The following is an 18,420-nucleotide window of genomic DNA, read 5'->3' as shown; positions in this document are numbered from 1 at the left end:
AACTAATAAATGATGTGTTTTACAATGTGTTGCATTTCTTAGAATTCACCACGTAGGTGTTCAGAGTTCTTAGGGAAGGCATTATGGGGTGCGGGTGAAGAGCGCAGTTTTGGAGCCAGGATGTCTTGGATTTTTATCTAGACTGTGCCACGTAGTAGCTTCGTGACCTTAGGTATGTTGCTTATTTACCTGAGCCTGAGTTTTCTTCCCTGTAACTTTCTAATGACAGCAGTACACACACACAGGCTGGGTGGGAACATTCAATCATAAAGCACTTAGCACGAGGTCTGATGCATGATAAAGCATCCAGTAAGTGTTAGCTGTTATCATTTTGGCTTAGTGTTATTATTTCTTTTTCCTTGTGGAATGTTTGCAGGGTGACTGAATGAAGATTTAGCAAAAAAAAAAAATGGTGTTTAGAGCTGTGAATGTGCCCAAGAAGAAAAAAAATACTAAACCTTTAGGGCAGTGGTTCTCAAAGTGAGATTCCCCACGTCAGCACCATCAGCTTTACCTGGGCACATGTTAGATATGTAAAATGTTGCCCCACACCCCCAGACCTACTGACTCAGAAACTCTGGGCTCTAACAAGCCTGGCAGATGATTGTGATGTGCTAACGTCAGAACTGCAGCTTTCCAGAGGTGCTTCTTAGCCCTGGCTAATATTGGAATCATCTGGAGAGCTTAAAAAATTAGTAATGCCCGGGTTCCACCCCCAGAGATTCCTTTTTAATTATCTAGATGGGGTGCTGGCAGCGGTATCTTTGAAAAGCTCTGCAGATGGGCTTATCGTAAAATCAAGCTTGAGGGCACTGCCCAGGCCACATCCTATACCAATGAAACCAGTATTTCTAGAGTGGGACTCAGAAATCAGTATTTTTATAACTCGCCTGGATAATTCCAACGTGCACTCAAGGTTGAAAGTCACTGCCTCAGTGCCTCTAGCAATCCTGAAATTGTCCCCTTGAGTAGCAGACACTCTGGAAACCCAGCTGGCTGCAGTGTAGACTGATAAATTAGAGTGATGTTAAGCTGAGTGTGAGGAACACACCAGGACCTCTCCCCATGCCACCTGCGGCCAGCTGCTAGTAAGAAATGGCCCAAAGATTGCAAATCCTGTGAAGGTCACCAAATGATCGCTGTCACGGCCCATTTTCACTATTTCATACTTCTTTTGCTTCCTCTGAGATCCCATTCACTCACTCATTCAGTCATTCAGTCATTAACAAAAAGCATTCTAGAAGTTTTCACAGTGAACAAGACAGAGTCCCATCTTCACGGAGCTGACCTTGGCTGCTTGAACATGCTCGATAACATTTCAGCGTAGTGTCAGAAGCCCATCCAGCTCGAGATGGTAGAAGGACCTGGTTCATAAGCATTGGAACCCCTCACACAGGTGGTGGTTCTCATTTCAGGTGAACCTGGGCCCCCTGCAGATTTGGATGCTTGCCCCCGAATCCCGGGGCTTCCTGGGGTACCAGGCCCAAGAGGACCAGAAGGAGCCATGGGGCTTCCTGGAATGAGAGGCCCCCCAGGACCAGGTATGAGCCTCACACTGATTGTTCATTACTGGCAGCATAGATTGCTGAAATGAAAATCTGGGTGTTTGCTAAGTAGTTTTTTGGTATGGAGCCTAAACAACTAGTGGGGAGGAAGCAGTGGAAACCTCCTTCCCCTTAAACATTTTCTCTACATCTGTCCAAAGGTTTAATCATGTAGTAACAGGATCGACACATCCCTTCTATTTGTATGGGGAACGCCTACTTGAATCTTTTACTCTTGGGCAGCTTTTGGGCATGAGATTTTGAAACCTCTTAGCACCACAGAGTAGATGCTCTATGAATAGTCATTATTAGGTGTGGATTTGACCTTGAATTAAAAACAACTGAATTGGGACTCAGTGGAGCAGAACAGCCTACAAGAAGGGAGAAGGAGGCGTATCACGTGGAAGAGGAAAAGGGAAGAGGGGGAGGGTCACGCTAAATTATGGCAAAGATGGCGTTGTTCATCGAATGGATCTGAGCATTGCTCAGTCATTGTCAGGGTGGCAGGATTCTTATTTAAGTATTTAAACCAAACCATTCCTTTAAAAGGTGCCCTCCAAATGGTTTATTTTCTCTTCATATATCCCCATCTCATTGGGTAATTTACAAAGAGATCAGAGAGTTCAGGCTGGTCATCTAGAGATAACTGATCTTTTTAGACCAGTGGCAGTGCCTGTGATTCTAGATACCAAATTCTAGAAACAAATGTGCAAATTAGCCTAAGAGGCATGAAACCATTCCTCTTCCTGGCTTTCCCACCGCCCAGCTGTGGCTTTGGCTCCTTTTGGTTCAGGGCCAAAGAAATTGGAAGTAAAACCGAATTTTGCACCACCTGTTTTCCTTGTGTTTCCCCAAACCCAAGTAGCTAAGGACCCAAGAGATGTCCCAGTCCGCTGGAGTCTGTGTAGTTCTTGGATAGCATCCAGAACAGCTCTGGAGCCTTGTTTATGTTAGTATGGGGTTCTGTCGTTTGTAGTTGCTGCATTGCATCTGCATTTGTGCAGTCAGTTAATTGAGTGTCGATGGGAGCAACTTCCTTTAACAGCCCATGGGCGCTGGGAATTGAGAGTAGTTACTTAACTTTTTTTTTTTTTTGGCACTCTTTGCATGAATAAACCCTTAGTCAGTCAATAAACTCGTCACTCAACCTTATTTTAAAACCAAGCTGCCTTGTTGTGTATATATCTGCAATATTGAGGGCTGGTCCCATCCCCCCTTTAAAAAATTAACTTTCAAGTAGAAGATGTGGCCTGTAATGGGTTTCTGCAAATTCATTTCAGAGAATACTTCCAGACCCCCTCTACTCTTTTTTTTTTTTTAATTTATTAAATTATTTTTGGCTGCGTTGGGTCTTCGTTGCTGCATGCGGGCTTTCTCTAGTTGCAGAGCGCGGGGGCTACTCTTCATTGTAGTGCGTGGGCTTCACATTGCGATGGCTCCTCTTGTTGTGGAGCACGGGCTTTAGCCGCGTGGGCTTCAGTAGTTGTGGCACATGGGCTCAGTATTTGTGGCTCGCGGGCTTTAGAGTGCAGGCTCAGTAGTTGTGGCGCACGGGCTTAGTTGCTCCGTGGGATGTGGGATCTTCCCGGACCAGGGCTCGAACCATGTCCCCCTGCACTGGCAGGCGGATTCTTAACCACTGTGCCACCAGGGAAGTCCCCCTCTACTCCTTATAAAATGCAGTACTAGGTGTTGTGGGCAATACAGATGTGAATGAGATGTGGGTCTCACAGCCTCATGGTAGACATAGCTGGCAGATCATAAGTAATTCTAAATAGTGGGAAATTATAATTCGTGTTTTGAAGGAGTTTCAAGCAAAAGGCATTAGGAAAATGGGATGGGGAGAGGTACTTCCAGCCTGGAGGATTGCGGGACTCCTAAGACCCCAGCAAGAGCTGGCATTTGAGCAGAGCTTGTAAGGAGAGATTGGACTTTGAGGAACCAGAATTGTCCAACAGGGAGATGGCAGGAGCATAGTTGGGGCAGGTTGGCCTAATAATCCAGAAACTGAGAACCTGCTACATCTTTGCTGCTCAAAGTGTGGTCTGAGGACCAGTAGCAACTGAGGCCACGCCCAGACCGACCTGATTAGAATCTGCATTTTAACAAGATCCCCAGAATGTTTGTATATACATTCAAGTTTGAGAAACCCTAACTGTATTATATGAATGCTGTCCTTAAAAGAGTCAGCTAAGAGTGATGCCTTCTTGAATGACTCAAACCTAGCTCTAGGTTAAAGTCACCTGGAGGGGCTTGAAGAAATATTGATGTCCAGGCCTCATCCCAGACCAGCAAAACTCAGAGGGAGACAGGGCCCGAGCATCAGTGTTTTGAGAAAGCTGCCCGGATGACTGTAGCAGGCAGCCAGGGCTGAGACCCATTGCTTCACCCCAATATCAGTCGAGACCAGATAGGTGGTTGGGTTCACCCACTGTGGTGGCTTTGAAAAATAACCAAAGAAAGTGACAAAGAAAAGAATCAAATGGGCAAATTCTGCACACTTTAACTTAGTAGTTATCTTGGGCACATACAAGATTCTCTCTGCATAGACTGTGAGCTTTTGAAAGAGGGCTGACTGTCTCTGTGGTCCAGGTGTGATCACCTGTCATCTCGAATTCCTCCTGACTTGGGGTCGGATGGGCTTATCCAGCCGCAGGTGGCCACAGAACGACCGTCTCTGGCTTCCCGTGCCCTCTCCTTACTGATGTCACTGACCCTGCCTGCTAGCAGTGGGGACACCCCGAGGCCACCATTGTGCCACAGAATGTGATTGTTATGCTAAAATAAAAAGTGCACAGTCCTTCCCGGGAAGCATTACCCGCTTTCCCCAACCGTCTAACAGTGTGGGCTGTACTGCTCTGTGGTCCAGCTTCCCCGGAGCTCCTTTTGGCCCTGCTGTGCACCTGCTCCCAGCCCACTGCTTTCTATGGGGCCCCCTCTTCTCTGATACAGCCCCCCAACCCGGCTCCTGTTGTAAAGAACCCTCTTTGCCAGCAATGTATTCCTTGGTCCCCTCTCCCTGTCTGCTCCCACTGGCCACCCTAGATGCATTGGCCATGCTATCCAGTTACTGAAAAGTGGTAGGTATATTCTAAGAGTCTAAAGTGGCCCAGCTGTGATGGACTTGCGTCACCTGTCCTTTTCTGAAGGCGATTCTTTCAGCAGGGTGTGTGGGGCTGTAAAGACCACCCCAAGGTTGGTTGTGAAGGATCAGCTGCCCCTGAGAAGTACCACCTCCACTTAAAATGACATTGTGGTTTTCTTCCTGTTTTCCCTCAAAACCTCTTTCATTGCTAAGCTGATTTTGTATCCAAGGGCTGCCGCTGAAATCTACATAGGAAAAAACGAAGTTCTGACTCTTTCCTACCCAGTATGAGTGGGTAATGGCCACACTAAGTAAAACTTGAGTCTGTTAAGAGCTCTCGATCACAGAAGGTCTAATGCTTTTCTACTCACACATGTGTTTGATCTACAACTTTTCCTTCCCGGGTGGCCCTCAAAGGCTGAGACTTCCTGTGATGAACGCAAAAGTGGTTTCCATTCTGGTTTGAACTGTCACTGCCTAATGGACGTCCCCACATCCTGTTGGGAGCATTTATCTTCTAGTCAACACGTGACCCTCTCAGAGGAGGGACTCCATCCGACACTGCTGTGCTTTTAGACGTAGGTCTGTTCTGTAAAACAAGTTCCAAGTAGAAAGCTCTGGGCACACAACCCGAGTTAACAAAAGCCTTCCTTCCTGGCTCTCAGAAACGTCATCTGCTGACAATTTCCCTTTGTCTTCCCCTAAAGGGAGCAAAGCCTCTATTGTAACAGCTGGCAGGGAACTCTTTCCCAGACGGGGCGGTGAGCTCGTCACATGTCGATACTTGGGAAGGAATGTCTGCTGCCTTGTCTGTGATACGCCCATTGGTTCGCTGTCTCATTAGCCCTGGGCAGCCCTTTCCAGGATCGCACAGTGGCCACGTGTTGGAATCATCTCGTTGGGTGGGAGAGAAAAGAGTGCTCTGAGCTCACCGTGCGGCCCTAGGTTCCTTCCAAGATAACGGACATTCTCTTCGAAGCTGGTGGAAAGAGATGCACCAACTCGCATACGGCAGCGCCATCCAGGAAGAGGCTTCTGCCCAGTTAGACAGGGGAGGGCGTCCCTCCCCTCCATGGGGAGGAGGAGAGGTTTCCTTTCTCACTTACTGAACGGTGACCATGTAAGAACGTAGTCCAGGCACTGCAGGACGTTCCAAGAGAATTTGTTTATGATCCAAGAGGAGACAGAGTGACGTCACAGCACCCCGAAAGCCAGGAGCGCCCCCGACGCCCACACTGAACGTAGTGTGACCAGCATCGGGCGATGGCTGCTGGACGTGGGATGAAAAGCGGAGGTTTGTGGGGGCCGCTCGGGCAGGCGATGTCAGGACAAAATGTAAAGGCAGTGACGTTTGGGGGGCGTGCACTTCAGATGGCTTTAAGGGTGCCTGTGTGAGAGCGGAGTCGAGTGAGATGTCTGGTCCCCTGAATACGGCAGCCCCTGCTCCACATCCTCAGGCGGCCCCCGATGCCTTGAAGAACACGTCCCAGCGTGGAAAAGAGGGGCAGCTACTGAAGTGAGCCCTCTTGGACTTAATGGTTGGTTTTAGGCTAATTTGTGGCAGAGAGAGGGATTGGACAGAGAAGAATGATCCAGAAGGGGAGAGAGGGAGAGACAGTAGAGGTAGAGAACGGAAGCCTTGAGGGACTAGTGATTCAGGTAATTAGGGGAAGGGCTGCAAAGTCCCCCACAGGCAGGCACCAAATCTTCTACCCAGACCAAAGGAGATCGTGGCTAATGAACTTGTGTCTTGGGCCAAAAGGAACCAAACACTTAAAGAACCGCTCAAGTCTCAGTGTGACGGCTGGCTGCCGAGGCCCCAGGGAACACGCCTGAGCCCTGGTCACCAAGCAGGGTCTGGAGATGGATGGCGCAGCCTCTGCCCTCGGCCTGCCAGGCCTGTTTCCTCACCACACATGGTCAGCGCCGTGGCCTTTCTTAGCCTCCGTCTCCCCACTGGTAGCCTGGCGCGTGGGAGCATCTCGTCATGTGGCTGCTGTGAAGACTGAACTGGATAATTCACATAAAGGGATTAGTCTGCTCCCTAGCACCTTGTAACCCTCGACAAAGAGCTGTTTTTAAAAATTGCTGCCCTTGCTGTAAATTTAACCTGACTCTCAACTAAATGCTATTAAGTTTTATTCATTCCTCCATTCAGGCTTCCAAAAAATTATTCTTAAGGAAAATATTTAATTACAAAAGCCAGATATGTTCAATGTTAAAAACAACAATGACAAAAAACAAACAAACAAACAAAAAACCCAACCAGGTCAAATATACAAGACGATGAAGAAAATGTGAAAATGTCTCACTCAACACCTCGCTGCTCTGGCTTCAGATCCTGACTCTGCCCATTAATGATTCATTGGCCTTAATTGATCAAGTTACTTGATCTCTTAGAGCCTCAGTGACCCCCACTGCCAAGTGGAGATGGTATAACCCCAACTTCACGTAGCTGCAGGGCTGAAATGAGCCAATGCAGGTTGGTGCAAACAGGAGGCCCGGGGCTGACCTGAGGAATTCACGCAGTAAATGCTACCTAGTGGGTGTCACGTTGTTGTCAACACCACCACTGTGACCTTTCCTGCAGGGTGCAAAGGAGAGCCCGGGCTGGATGGCAGGAGAGGCGAGGATGGCCTTGCAGGGTCCCCTGGGCCTCCGGGACGCCAAGGTGACATGGGAGAAGCGGGCTGCCCAGGGGTACCAGGTAAGGAGTTCCGGTTTCTCTTCTTTTCCCTGGCACAGTGGATCTGAGACTGTTGACAAGATCCCTGGCCTCTTAAGCGTTTGCCTTAGATATCCACTCACCAGGCTTTAGGGGGACAAAGCAACAAGAACAGAACAGGATGTGTCCTCCACATTGTAGCTGATACTCGACCATCATAAAAACAGGTCAAGGCGCCATGTCCATTATTTTCCCAAAACACTGTACATTAACCTAAAAGGCTCTGCCATTTCCGCTGTTCACTCTCCCGAGGTAAGCCTGGCATTGGCTGTGTGACTGCCACTGAGAAGCTGTGCTGAAGATCTTAGGGACAGCGGGGGTGGTCTCACATCTACAACTGACTGAATCACTTGGCCTCTGGTTTTCTGAGTTCACTCATCTTAGCATACAGCCATCAGTCAACTTATATAGAATACAAGGCTGTTCCTTAAGAAAAATACTTGAGAGTGGGCCTTGGATGAGAAGAGATAAGACTCTACAGAATATAAATTTGAACTATAACACACTAGGCAATATGTTAGGGCCCAAAGACTCCCAGATACCCTCTCATCTTTGGAGAGTATCCATCTGGCAGTACCGGGTTACTAATGAGAAGCAGGTGAAGGGGTGGGAGAGGGGCTGAGGATGGGGCACTGCAAGAAAATGGAAGCTGCAGCTCAAAAGCAGCAGCTCAGCTTCTGCTCTGTAGAAACTGTTGCCATGTAGAAATGCGGGCTCAACGTTCCCTACACTCTGCTTTTCTAGCCGGAAATCTTAACTCATCACATCTTGGTAAGTCAAACAAAACACATGAGCAGGATGCAGTCCACAAGCTACCACTTTGTAACTTCCAGTTTATAGATGAGAAGAGCTGCCAGTCTTCCAGGAACAACACTTTTTTAAAACACCTTTTGATTTCAAAGTCTAACTTCACCTTTTGCTTTTGGCAATTAGCAGTAGCCACTGGCCTTCTTCTGTGGGTCAGCCCTTGAGAGATGCCAGCGGAGATGCCACTGCTCGCATTCTGTACAACCGTTCATTTCCCACCAGCCACTTAGAGTTCTAGGATTCGGCCTTCCTTCCACCTCCCTCCCTTATAAAAGAAGAGCTACAAAGCCAAACATATGGATTCCAAGCCCTTGTCCTTCTTAGAATGGAACTGATGATATGGCAGAACAATGGGACAGGTCTGGGAGGTGTAAGAAAGACTAACTTTGAGATTCACCTTTTCAGAGAGCAGGCTCCCAGTCTAGTCGGAGGGGTCTGGGAGATCCTACATGGGGTGTGTCCTCCTAGTTCTTTTCTTCTCAGCGCTTACCATTTATTAAGTATTTCACAATTTACCTTTCGATTATGCTTATTGTCATTTCTCTTCTTTGAGTAAAACGTAAGCTCTAGGAGGCCAGGGATTTTCATCTGATTTTATGCTAATGTAAGACAAGCAGCTAGAAGTTGCGTGGAACAGGTCCTTGCTGAATGAGTTGTTGGTGTACATTGCAGTTGTGTGAGGGGGACATTCCTCTCTGCTCCCTGAGTACTTAGCACAGCAGCAGACGGGTGCTAAGAATGCTTGTTAAACTGAATTCACTAAATGGCCTTTATTTATTTGTGTTTCTTTATTCCTCCAGGCCCTCCTGGGCCCGTGGGGGATCCTGGGCCCAAAGGGTTTGGCCCTGGATACCTCAGTGGCTTCCTCCTGGTTCTCCACAGTCAGACAGATGGAGAACCCACCTGCCCCGCGGGCATGCCCAGGCTCTGGACCGGGTATAGTCTGTTATACCTGGAAGGACAGGAGAAAGCTCACAATCAAGACCTTGGTACGTAGATGGCACGTGGTCACCCAGGTTCATTGCTTAAGAGCAAAACTTTTGGGTTAGTTTTATGGATTCATCAACATCTTAAATGATCACTCATCTATGGGATTTTTTTTCTTTTTCAACTACCATGCTAATTCTCAACTAATTCTGTTAAACCTATGATCCTGAGAGGTGCCAAAGAAGCTCATTCTGGCTATAGTTATTATTATCTGACTACTTATTATTAGTTAAAAAAATAATTCTTCCTCCATAAGTTAAGGGTGACTCTGATATAAAATGCAATTTTTATTTCTCAGTGTGAATGATTTAATCAGGATATGGTTGGTTCCTGTGTTAAATGTAAAATGGTATCCTGGTGATTATATGGTGTGCCATTAGCCAGCATCAACTCCTCAACCTACTCCAATTTTTAAAATTGAAATACATTTGACATATAACATGATGTAAGTTTAAGGTGTACAAAAGTGTTGATCCGATATATCATAATATGATTCCATTGTATCGATAGTTGGCACCTCCCTCCTATCACATAACTATCATTTCTTTTTTGTGGTGGGAATAATTAAGATCTAATCCTTAGTAAATTTGATGATTAGGATACAATATTGTTGTCTATATTCATTCCACTGTGCATTGGATCACTAGGACTTACTTATCTACTAGTGGCAAATTTGTACCCTTAAGCAACATCAGAACTTTATTCAGGGAGTTATCCTTGGCACTACTTGTCAGTTTTCAATAGTGGATTTGTGAGCCGCAGGAACTGAGTTTTAAGCCGAGGGTTGAGTCCCCCCGCCCCCTGGGTGCTGGCACTCGTGGTCTCCCTGAGACAGTGGTGGCTGGAGTGGTGGGTGCGGGAGGGCTGTGCCCACAGGGACAGCTGGTGTTGAGGTGAGTCTTGTCACGGCTCTCATTGGGCTGTGACCCCCACCCCGTCCGTAAGGGTGGTGAAAGGGTGCAGGCCTAGAGGGGCAGCTACTTACATGTGTCCCACGGGTCACCTCCCCTGCCCTGGTCTAGCCAGAGCCACCGTGGCCTCGCTCTGCAGAGCTTTGGGAATAAAATCCAAACTCCTTAACAAGATGGACAGAGCCCGCATCCTCTGGTCTGATTTACCTTGGGACGCCCTTGAGACAGACCCAGACCTGCTCTCCCCACCTTCCCCCCAATGAACTTCTTTGAGTTCTTTGAGCTCCATGCTCCCTTACTACTCCCGGCCCTCTTCACTGCTGTATAAATAGGCCTTTTCTTTGAATGGGCACCACCATCTCCAAACCTGGCCAGATCTTTTTCATAATTCAGGCCCTAGCATAGAGTCACTTCTTCCAGCCGTCCTTCTGGTAAGCCCCAGTGGCTCCACTTCTCAGGGCCCGTCTGCTCCTCCAGCTCCCCCATCAGGCCGGGCTGGGAGCTTCTTGAAGCTCTCGGGGAAGAGCTGCGCTCACCTCTCCCTCCAGCAGGGCCTAATGCTTGGCTCCTGAGAGAGCGACGCGTGGCCGAGGGAATGAGGGCTGGCCCCTGAGACCGGGGAGGTGGCCGACGTGGTCAGGGGCACACCTTGCTTTCGCCGCCGTAGCAGCAGGCTTTGGCCGGAGCCTCCCGACGCCAGACCGTGTGCGCACAGGTGGTCCATGTCGGGGAGGCCGCTCCTACGCCCCGCGCACCACGCTGTTGCCTTCCCTCCCAAGGTCTGGCGGGCTCCTGCCTCCCCATGTTCAGCACGCTGCCCTTCGCCCACTGCAACGTCCACCAAGTGTGCCAGTACGCCCGGAGGAACGACAGGTCCTATTGGCTGGCGAGCACCGCGCCGTTGCCCATGACGCCGCTCTCGGAGGAGGAGATCCGCCCGTACATCAGCCGCTGCGCCGTGTGCGAGGCCCCCGCACAAGCCGTGGCCGTGCACAGTCAGGACCAGTCCATCCCGCCGTGTCCGCGGGCCTGGCGGAGCCTCTGGATTGGGTACTCTTTCCTGATGGTGAGCGCCTGCGCGCCCGCCGTCCCTAAGCCCCCTCCTCTGCCCTGCCGTCCGGACTGGCCCGTAATTCTGAGAATCCTGTGCAGACCGGACGGCAGTAGGACACGGGGTCGCGAAGGCCACCACAGACTATAGCCTGTGGAGATGCAGGGCCACTCTGTCTTCTTATTGTCCATGATTTTTTTTTTTTGGATTACTTTGGTAGAATTTGGAAGATGGGTTTGCATCAGCCCTCAGCCAAAGTGGTTTCATGTTGTGTGCACACCCATCCCGTCTCCCACGCCTCCTTTCCTCAGCAGATTGTAGTTTCCTCCTCCTGGGATGATTTTCAGGGAAAATGTAAATCAGGCCCAGACCTCGGTGTGTCACTGGATGGGTAAGGGGTTGTCTGCAGATGTCTGAGCCCTAATTCTCTCTTGTTGTCCGGGTAGCACACAGGCGCTGGGGACCAAGGAGGCGGCCAGGCCCTCATGTCACCCGGCAGCTGCCTGGAGGATTTCAGAGCTGCACCGTTCCTTGAATGCCAAGGACGGCAGGGAACTTGCCACTTTTTTGCAAATGAGTATAGCTTCTGGCTGACAACTGTGAGACCTGACGTGCAGTTTTCCTCCGCACCCTCACCGGACACCTTGAAAGAAAGCCAAGCCCAGCGCCAGAAAATCAGCAGGTGCCAGGTCTGTGTGAAGCATAGCTAGAGAACCCACCGCTTGTCATCAGGCCACCAAGAGAAACTTGCTAGGAGACTAAGGCATCCTAGCCTGTGCTGAGAGATTCAGTGGTGCTCATCTTGCACTCCTGGTTTAGCAGTTCCTTCTGTTTCGATGTGGTTACTCCCACAGTACTGCAATCCCTTGCTCTGTTTGGGACAGATTAAGCAAACGCTACACGTATGGATTTGTTTGGACCTACCAACCTAGATGAAACCCAGATATTCTTAGCTGGCTTTATTTAAAAGTATGCTAATTCAGGGGAAGGCAAATAGATGATAAAGGCCAGATTACAAATTACATTACTGAAAACGTCATTCATTGGTTAATAGCAACTCAAACAATTGAAGTCAGTTACTCTATACTACAGTGGGCTTCTGGATGGATTTTACGGGAAAAAATAAATAGGCCAACAAATGAAACTAGAAAGTAGAGATTTCCTACATTTCAAAATGATTTCCTCTGTAATCTGTTTTTCCATGCACTTTAATTGTAAAACTATGACCCATGGAGATTAAAAAAAAAAATCCACACAGCCAGCCTGAACAGTTCATTTCAAAGCAGAATGAATCATTATGCCAGGAAGGACCACGGTCGCTGTATTCCAGAGATGGCGACATTAGCATAAAACACATCACAGATGAACATAAAACATTATGTTCTCTTCTGCATTTTTCAGAGAACAGAAATGCCTGCTTTGGCAACCCTTTGGAAAAGTAGCAATTATGGAAAAAAAATATGTTCAGTAAGGGATTAAGAGCCGAAAAGCTATTAATGAATATTAAGGCAGCGATTCACAAGAATTGACTCCCCACTGCCGTGAACTTCCAAACAGGCCGCTTTTGCCCAGTCGGCGTCTGGCTTGTCTTCCAGTGTGCGTGCTAATGGGACTGCAGCCACATGGGGCCATGTTCACATAAAGCATCCTGCCCCCCTCCCCGGGGGCGCCTGCAGAGCTGCCTCACAGAGAGTGCCCGCAACGGACACTTTCCCTCCATCCGCATAATGGCATCTCATACGGGGAAGTGACAGAGCTATCATTATGCACTTGGGAGAAAATTAAGGGCCGACTTAATTAAACTTAGGTAAGAAGATTCATTTAAGTCATCATCACCCCATGCCCCCAAAAGACCTGGCACTCTTTTAAATGAAACAAAGACAACCTACAACTTGAATTTTATGTTCCTGTTATTGGTTTTTACAGGAGCATCCTGCTTTTCTAATCTTAAAAACATTCTTATATTTTATATCAGTATTAGAGCAAGGCAGCAGTTTGATATTTGGCATTAATATTTTCTGTAAAAGCTTAGAAGATATGTCACTTTATAGTGAGTAATTTTCTGTAGGGCAAAGGATAGGTTTTCTATTTTGCTGGGAATTGAGTGGTCTAATCCTAAAAATCAGAAGGCTTATTGGAAAAGATTTTTAGGAAACTTGCCTTCCTTATTTAAAGAAATGTTATTCTAGAGAAAGCTAAAGAAATTTCTCATGAGAAAGTGACATTCACTTCAGTGCTCATTTTCAATGCACTTAATAATTAAGAAAAACTCAATTAAAACTTTGTTTATAAGAAATACTTTTCTTGGCAAACGTTGATTGGGAGTGTGCACTTACATGCAGAATATATTTCAAATGAATTTTGCTCTGGGGTGTCCCCCGGATGGCAATTTATTTTAAGGCTACTTCCTGGTAAAAAGAAAAAATGTACATTTTAAGAGGAAATAATTGTCTTGATGTACCAGAATATTTCCTAGTTCATTTGACCCATTTATTAATTTTTTGAAACTCTCCTATGGCATGCTAAATATTTGATATTGAACCCAATTTCAACCTTGTTTATAATTACAATTTTGTTTCCAAAAGTTTTATCATATATTACCAAAATTCAAGCCTTCTAAAAATTCATCATGCTCATTCATGAAATTGGTCCGAGAACATTCTCTGGGAAGAGGTAAGGGTGATCGATGGACCATAGGAAACATATCTTGCTTGCTATTTTAAACACCTTAACTTTGGTATTAGAATTATCTTAATAAGCTGGTCAAATAAATTTTGAAAAAACAGCCTGAATTAAGCGGGCACGTTCCTCCACAGTGAGTCCGGGATAATGTAGGAGACTGATTTCAAAATAACTGATACCACAAGAGCCCTCTGTAAACACAGCACAAACGCCACCTGCTGCTTTCGAAAAATTATTTTAAATGGTTGAAAAAGCAAAACAATGGAAAAAATACTATCTTGGATTAGAAGATCATGTTATTTTAAGCCATCATTTTCTTTACCTGGTTACATATCAATGTACTTTGGAATATCCTTTCTCTCTGAAGGATGAAGAAAGCTTTGAAGTTGTTCTCCTAATCCATTACTGGTGATTATCCTTATCAATATCTCCTTCCCCAGAACCCCCTCCCCCAGCAGGTTGGTTGGAAGGCCCAAAGAGGGTTGCTCTGGGTCGTGAGCTGAGGGACTAGATGTTTCCTTCCGGGTTCTTATCCTCAGTGAGTGGAGCCCCATCCACGCTGCCAGCGGGAGGGGGGGGGCCATTCGTATTCCCCATATTCCCTCCCTTCTCAGAGTCCCCAGACCTCAACTTCAGTCACCACTTCCCGCGGATTGCTGCCTTGCTCACCGGCCTCTCTGCACCTGTCTAAACATAGCCTTTGTCTTTCACCTCTACTCTTGTAGTAGACATCTCCCAGCTGCTGCCTCCCATTTCAAATTCCCATCATCATTTCTCTAAGTTGCAAATTTGATTTTGTTATTCCTTGGCTTAAAATCCTTCAATGAGCCCACTGCCTGCCAAGTCCAGATGAGTTCCTGTGAGGTGAAGGGGCCTGCAGGAACCGTCCGCAGCTTACCTCTCTGCTCGTCACAGAGGCACGCACGCGCCTATCTCTGTGACTTTACTCCTGCACTTTCCACCAGTGATGTCCCCCGCAGATGAGTTTACCTGGCAGACGACTACTTATCTTTAGACTGAATTAGCTGGTGGGGAGGAGGGTGTGGATTTCCCCAGGATGACTTGGCCTCCTTTCTGCTGCTCCCAGTACAATTCGCGGGTCTGCTCACTCTCTCCTGCTTTCCCCGCTGCTCCTGTGATGTCTCACCCTGCTGCCTTCATTCTCTTGCTAAAATGTAAGCCCACAGGGCAGGCAGTATGCTTTACTCATCATTGTATGCCCTGGGCCTACACAGAGCCGAACATGTTATTGACACTTAATTCTTTTTTCACTGACAATTGCAGCATTAGGCATTAGATGTTCAGCTCTGGGTATAGGCTTCTCATCGACAAAATGGTTACAAGTATAAACCATTTCTTATTTCAAAATATTTTAGTGTGACAGCCTATCTGCACACCCACAATCTCCTCTTACGATTATTGACGGAAAGCCGACTGATAAACTTTAACCATCGCCCCCTCCTGAAAAATAGCTTACTTTTCCATAAACTGAAATTTCAGAAATAAGATTTGAGAGATGTGACAATGAGAGAAGACTCTTCATGGAACTGTGATATGACTTAACTCATGCTGTAATCTGTATTCCCTCATGATTGTCAAAGCGTCCTAGTACAAAATCACCTCTACAGAGTTTGTGTACATGTTATTGGTGCTTGGGAAAAGAGGAACAGGATGGTCCACTAAAACTGGATTTTATCAAGGATTTTAGTTTGAGCCTCTTAGAGATTATAATAAAGCAAATCATTCTCTGTTTTCCAGGAAATTACATTAGATTTGTGCTTCTATCAGCTCACCAGACTAATATGATAATTGTTACTTTTATTTGGTGTGGCTGCAAGAATAGTGGAAAGATGTGGCTTTAGAGGTGGTTGAACCCAAGTTTCAGTCCAGCTCTGTCACTCTCCAGAGGTGCTACCCTGGGTGAGTCACAGCAACTCTCTGAGCCTCATTTTCCACATTTACAAAGTGGGACATAACACCTACTCTTGCATTGAAAATTAAGTTAGATTCTATGTCCAGCACATAGCAGACCTTGTATATTTATTATGGTCACATCTTCTATTTAAAACAAGCCATTTAATATGAAAAATATTTCTTGGGATTCTTTACATAGTAGAATTAACGTAAGGATTCTCACAGGGCATATAAATTACTGATTAGAATTATTTATACCTGGCCAATTCTTAATGTCTTTGGGAATGCTATTTTATTTCAATTCTCAAAGTTACTGTACCACACACACAAAACTCAGAATTTCCTGCAGGGTCATTATCAGGAAGTTCTGCAGGGAACAAAACAATTGACATTAAATATCAGTACTCTGCAATTGTCACTGTTATCATCTGCCAGAGACTCTGCATAATGCGTTTTCGACCACCAAGGCTGGCTGCCACATCTGTGTGAAATGCTTGAATTTTATGGTGCTTAAATATTTAATGATTCATAGGAAAAAATGTGAAATGTGTCTGATAAATTGCATCCCTTTCTCTAACCTAGGGTTGTAAAGTTAAAGACTTTCAACATGTAAACTTTGCAAGATGCCTGACCTGCTATTGACATTGAAATCTTGTATTACAATTTATAATATCACTTATCATGTATAAAAATTCTGTGATGACCTCCAAAAAACAACTGTGTTTTATCTGGTGCATTAATTTTCTTTCAAGCCAAAGTGAGTTTACTACTTAACCTACCTTGTCATACAGCCTACCTTGAGTCTGGCTCAGTAGGGAAAACAGGAAAGGTTACTTGGTAGAAGTGCGATCTGCAGATGGGAAGAGCCTGAGCAGGGTGTGGAAAGTGACCCCCTTGGCTTGGGAAAGAGTGGGATTCTGAAGCTCCCGGAAGCACTGTCCTGTACACAGTGATGGGGTGGGGCAGACATGAAACCAGGCCTCAGGGCCCGGGGGGTCCTGCAGCAACCTCTGCTGAGTTGCATGCACCCTCCAGCATGGGGCAGAGACCCCGCGGGTCTCAGTTGTCCCATTAGTTGAACCACCTGCTTCACAAGGTTGCTGTAAGGGTTAAGAGTAAGAGATATAACTACGAAGAGATACGAAACGTAAGGTACTGTTACTGATGACCAGAGTAACTGGAAGTTAGGGGTTCGTGATGATTATATTTTTATAGCCCACACACTGCTGAGCACAGGGATGGCTGCAGTGCCGATATTCACAGGTAATACTCACCTGTTTCATGAAGTAACTCTTTTTAAGTAGGAGGGAACTTCAGTGGTATTTGGTTCAACTTCTCAATAGAACAATAATGATGTTTAATTAACATTTCTTGAGCACCTACTATGTGACAGAAACTGTATGAACCCTGTTATAGGCGCTCCCCTCAACCTCTCAACTATCCTATTTAACAGATGAGGAAACTGAGGTTTGGAGAGAATGAATAGCTTGCTCAGGGTCACACAGTCAGCACCCAGTAGAGCTTGAACCCTGGTCCATCAGTCGCTAAAGATTGTATTTTACCCTCACCATCGCCTCCCATACTATTGATTTCATTACATAATTCTCTTCCCAAGCAGCAATATGTATTACCGCCAAATTCAATGATTTCTACTAGCAATGTTTCAGTTTTCCTTGATAAAGTATAAATCGTATGTTCCAATCTGCCGGTTCATCTGAAGATCTAAACGAGATGTCAAGATCACTCTCTCCTTGCCCCTAAATATTACAGGAGAAAGAAAAAAAAAATGTTAGCACAGACACATCAAACACACCTGCAAAAGTACAGTGGCCAGATTTGGCGGTACCCATCGGGGCTCCCTGGCGATACTCTTTGAATGTCCTGGAGTCTTGAGTTTTGTGCACTAGGTCGCAGCATTCGTGATGTGGGGCATGCCTCAGACTGACACAGGAGGATGGAGACCTCTCCCCACCATCTGGTGAGCATGCTGTCTTATGAAGTGTTGGGAAAGGCCTGGATTTTTCTATTTCTATGGACAAAAGCTTTCTTTCAAGTGATTCTTTCCTGTGATTCAAGAAAACACACACACACACACCCCCTCAACAATATCAAGCAGCAACAAGCACCTCTTTTCACGTGTGCCACCGGCGATGGTATAAATGAGCTTGTTTCCATCCACAAACGTTTATTGGTTTTGACATTCCAGACAAAGCATTGTTTCAGGTACTGTGAAGAGATACACGGGTAACACATTCAGGGTTCCTGCCCCTGTGAAGTTTACAATCTAGAGAGAGAGACAGTCCTCTCACTGAAGGATAACTAGCAATTCTAAGTGGTCTGTGGTAACTGTGATGAATGCTCTGTAAGAGCAGATCATTCTGGGTTGTGGTGTCTGGTGGCAGGACGGGGAGAATCTGGATGGGCAGAGGGAGAGGAAAAGGTTGCTTCATTTAAGTCACAGGGTCAGGAAAGCTCCCAGCTTGGACGGCGAGACCAGTGAGCAGCACAGACTCTGTTATGGATAAGGGGGGATGAGGCTGAAGGGCTGGCTGGAGCCCCACGGTTGAGGCAATTGAGTTTGACCTTTATCCTTTGGCAACAGAGAGACAATAGAAGGCACTGAGATGGTGAGTGGCATCACAAATGTAGACTGTGGAAGATAACTGGCAGCGCTGTGTAGAACTGAGTGAAGAGGTATTTTAAGTATTGAGCAA

General features: G+C 46.5%; 1 protein-coding gene and 1 long non-coding RNA gene across 7 annotated transcripts in view; both read left to right on the top strand.

The window, feature by feature from the left end:
* Window positions 1–12,132, top strand: part of COL4A4 (collagen type IV alpha 4 chain) — a 135,501-nt gene extending 123,369 nt beyond the window's left edge. For 5 of the 6 annotated variants that reach the window (XM_082464605.1, XM_082464606.1, XM_082464608.1 and 2 more), the window contains 5 exons: window positions 1,416–1,541; window positions 7,220–7,336; window positions 8,962–9,150; window positions 10,839–11,125; window positions 11,557–12,132. In XM_082464605.1, the coding sequence (XP_082320731.1) occupies window positions 1,416–1,541; window positions 7,220–7,336; window positions 8,962–9,150; window positions 10,839–11,125; window positions 11,557–11,820 (983 nt within the window). In that variant the 3' untranslated portion in view covers window positions 11,821–12,132. Of the gene's footprint in view, window positions 1–1,415; window positions 1,542–7,219; window positions 7,337–8,961; window positions 9,151–10,838; window positions 11,126–11,556 lie in introns of those variants that run through there. The other variant, XM_082464609.1, reaches the window with a different exon arrangement.
* On the top strand, window positions 1,555–3,714 carry LOC309662230. The gene is made up of 2 exons (XR_014264605.1): window positions 1,555–2,442; window positions 2,484–3,714. It is a non-coding gene; the product is annotated as an uncharacterized lncRNA (long non-coding RNA).
* Window positions 12,133–18,420: the final 6,288 nt, after the last annotated feature.

Source organism: Balaenoptera physalus, assembly GCF_965194825.1.
Source record: "Balaenoptera physalus genome assembly, chromosome: 6".
Lineage (NCBI taxonomy): Eukaryota > Metazoa > Chordata > Mammalia > Artiodactyla > Balaenopteridae > Balaenoptera > Balaenoptera physalus.
The sequence above is the reverse complement of the archived record's forward strand: the minus strand, read 5'-3'. Positions and strand labels throughout refer to the sequence as shown.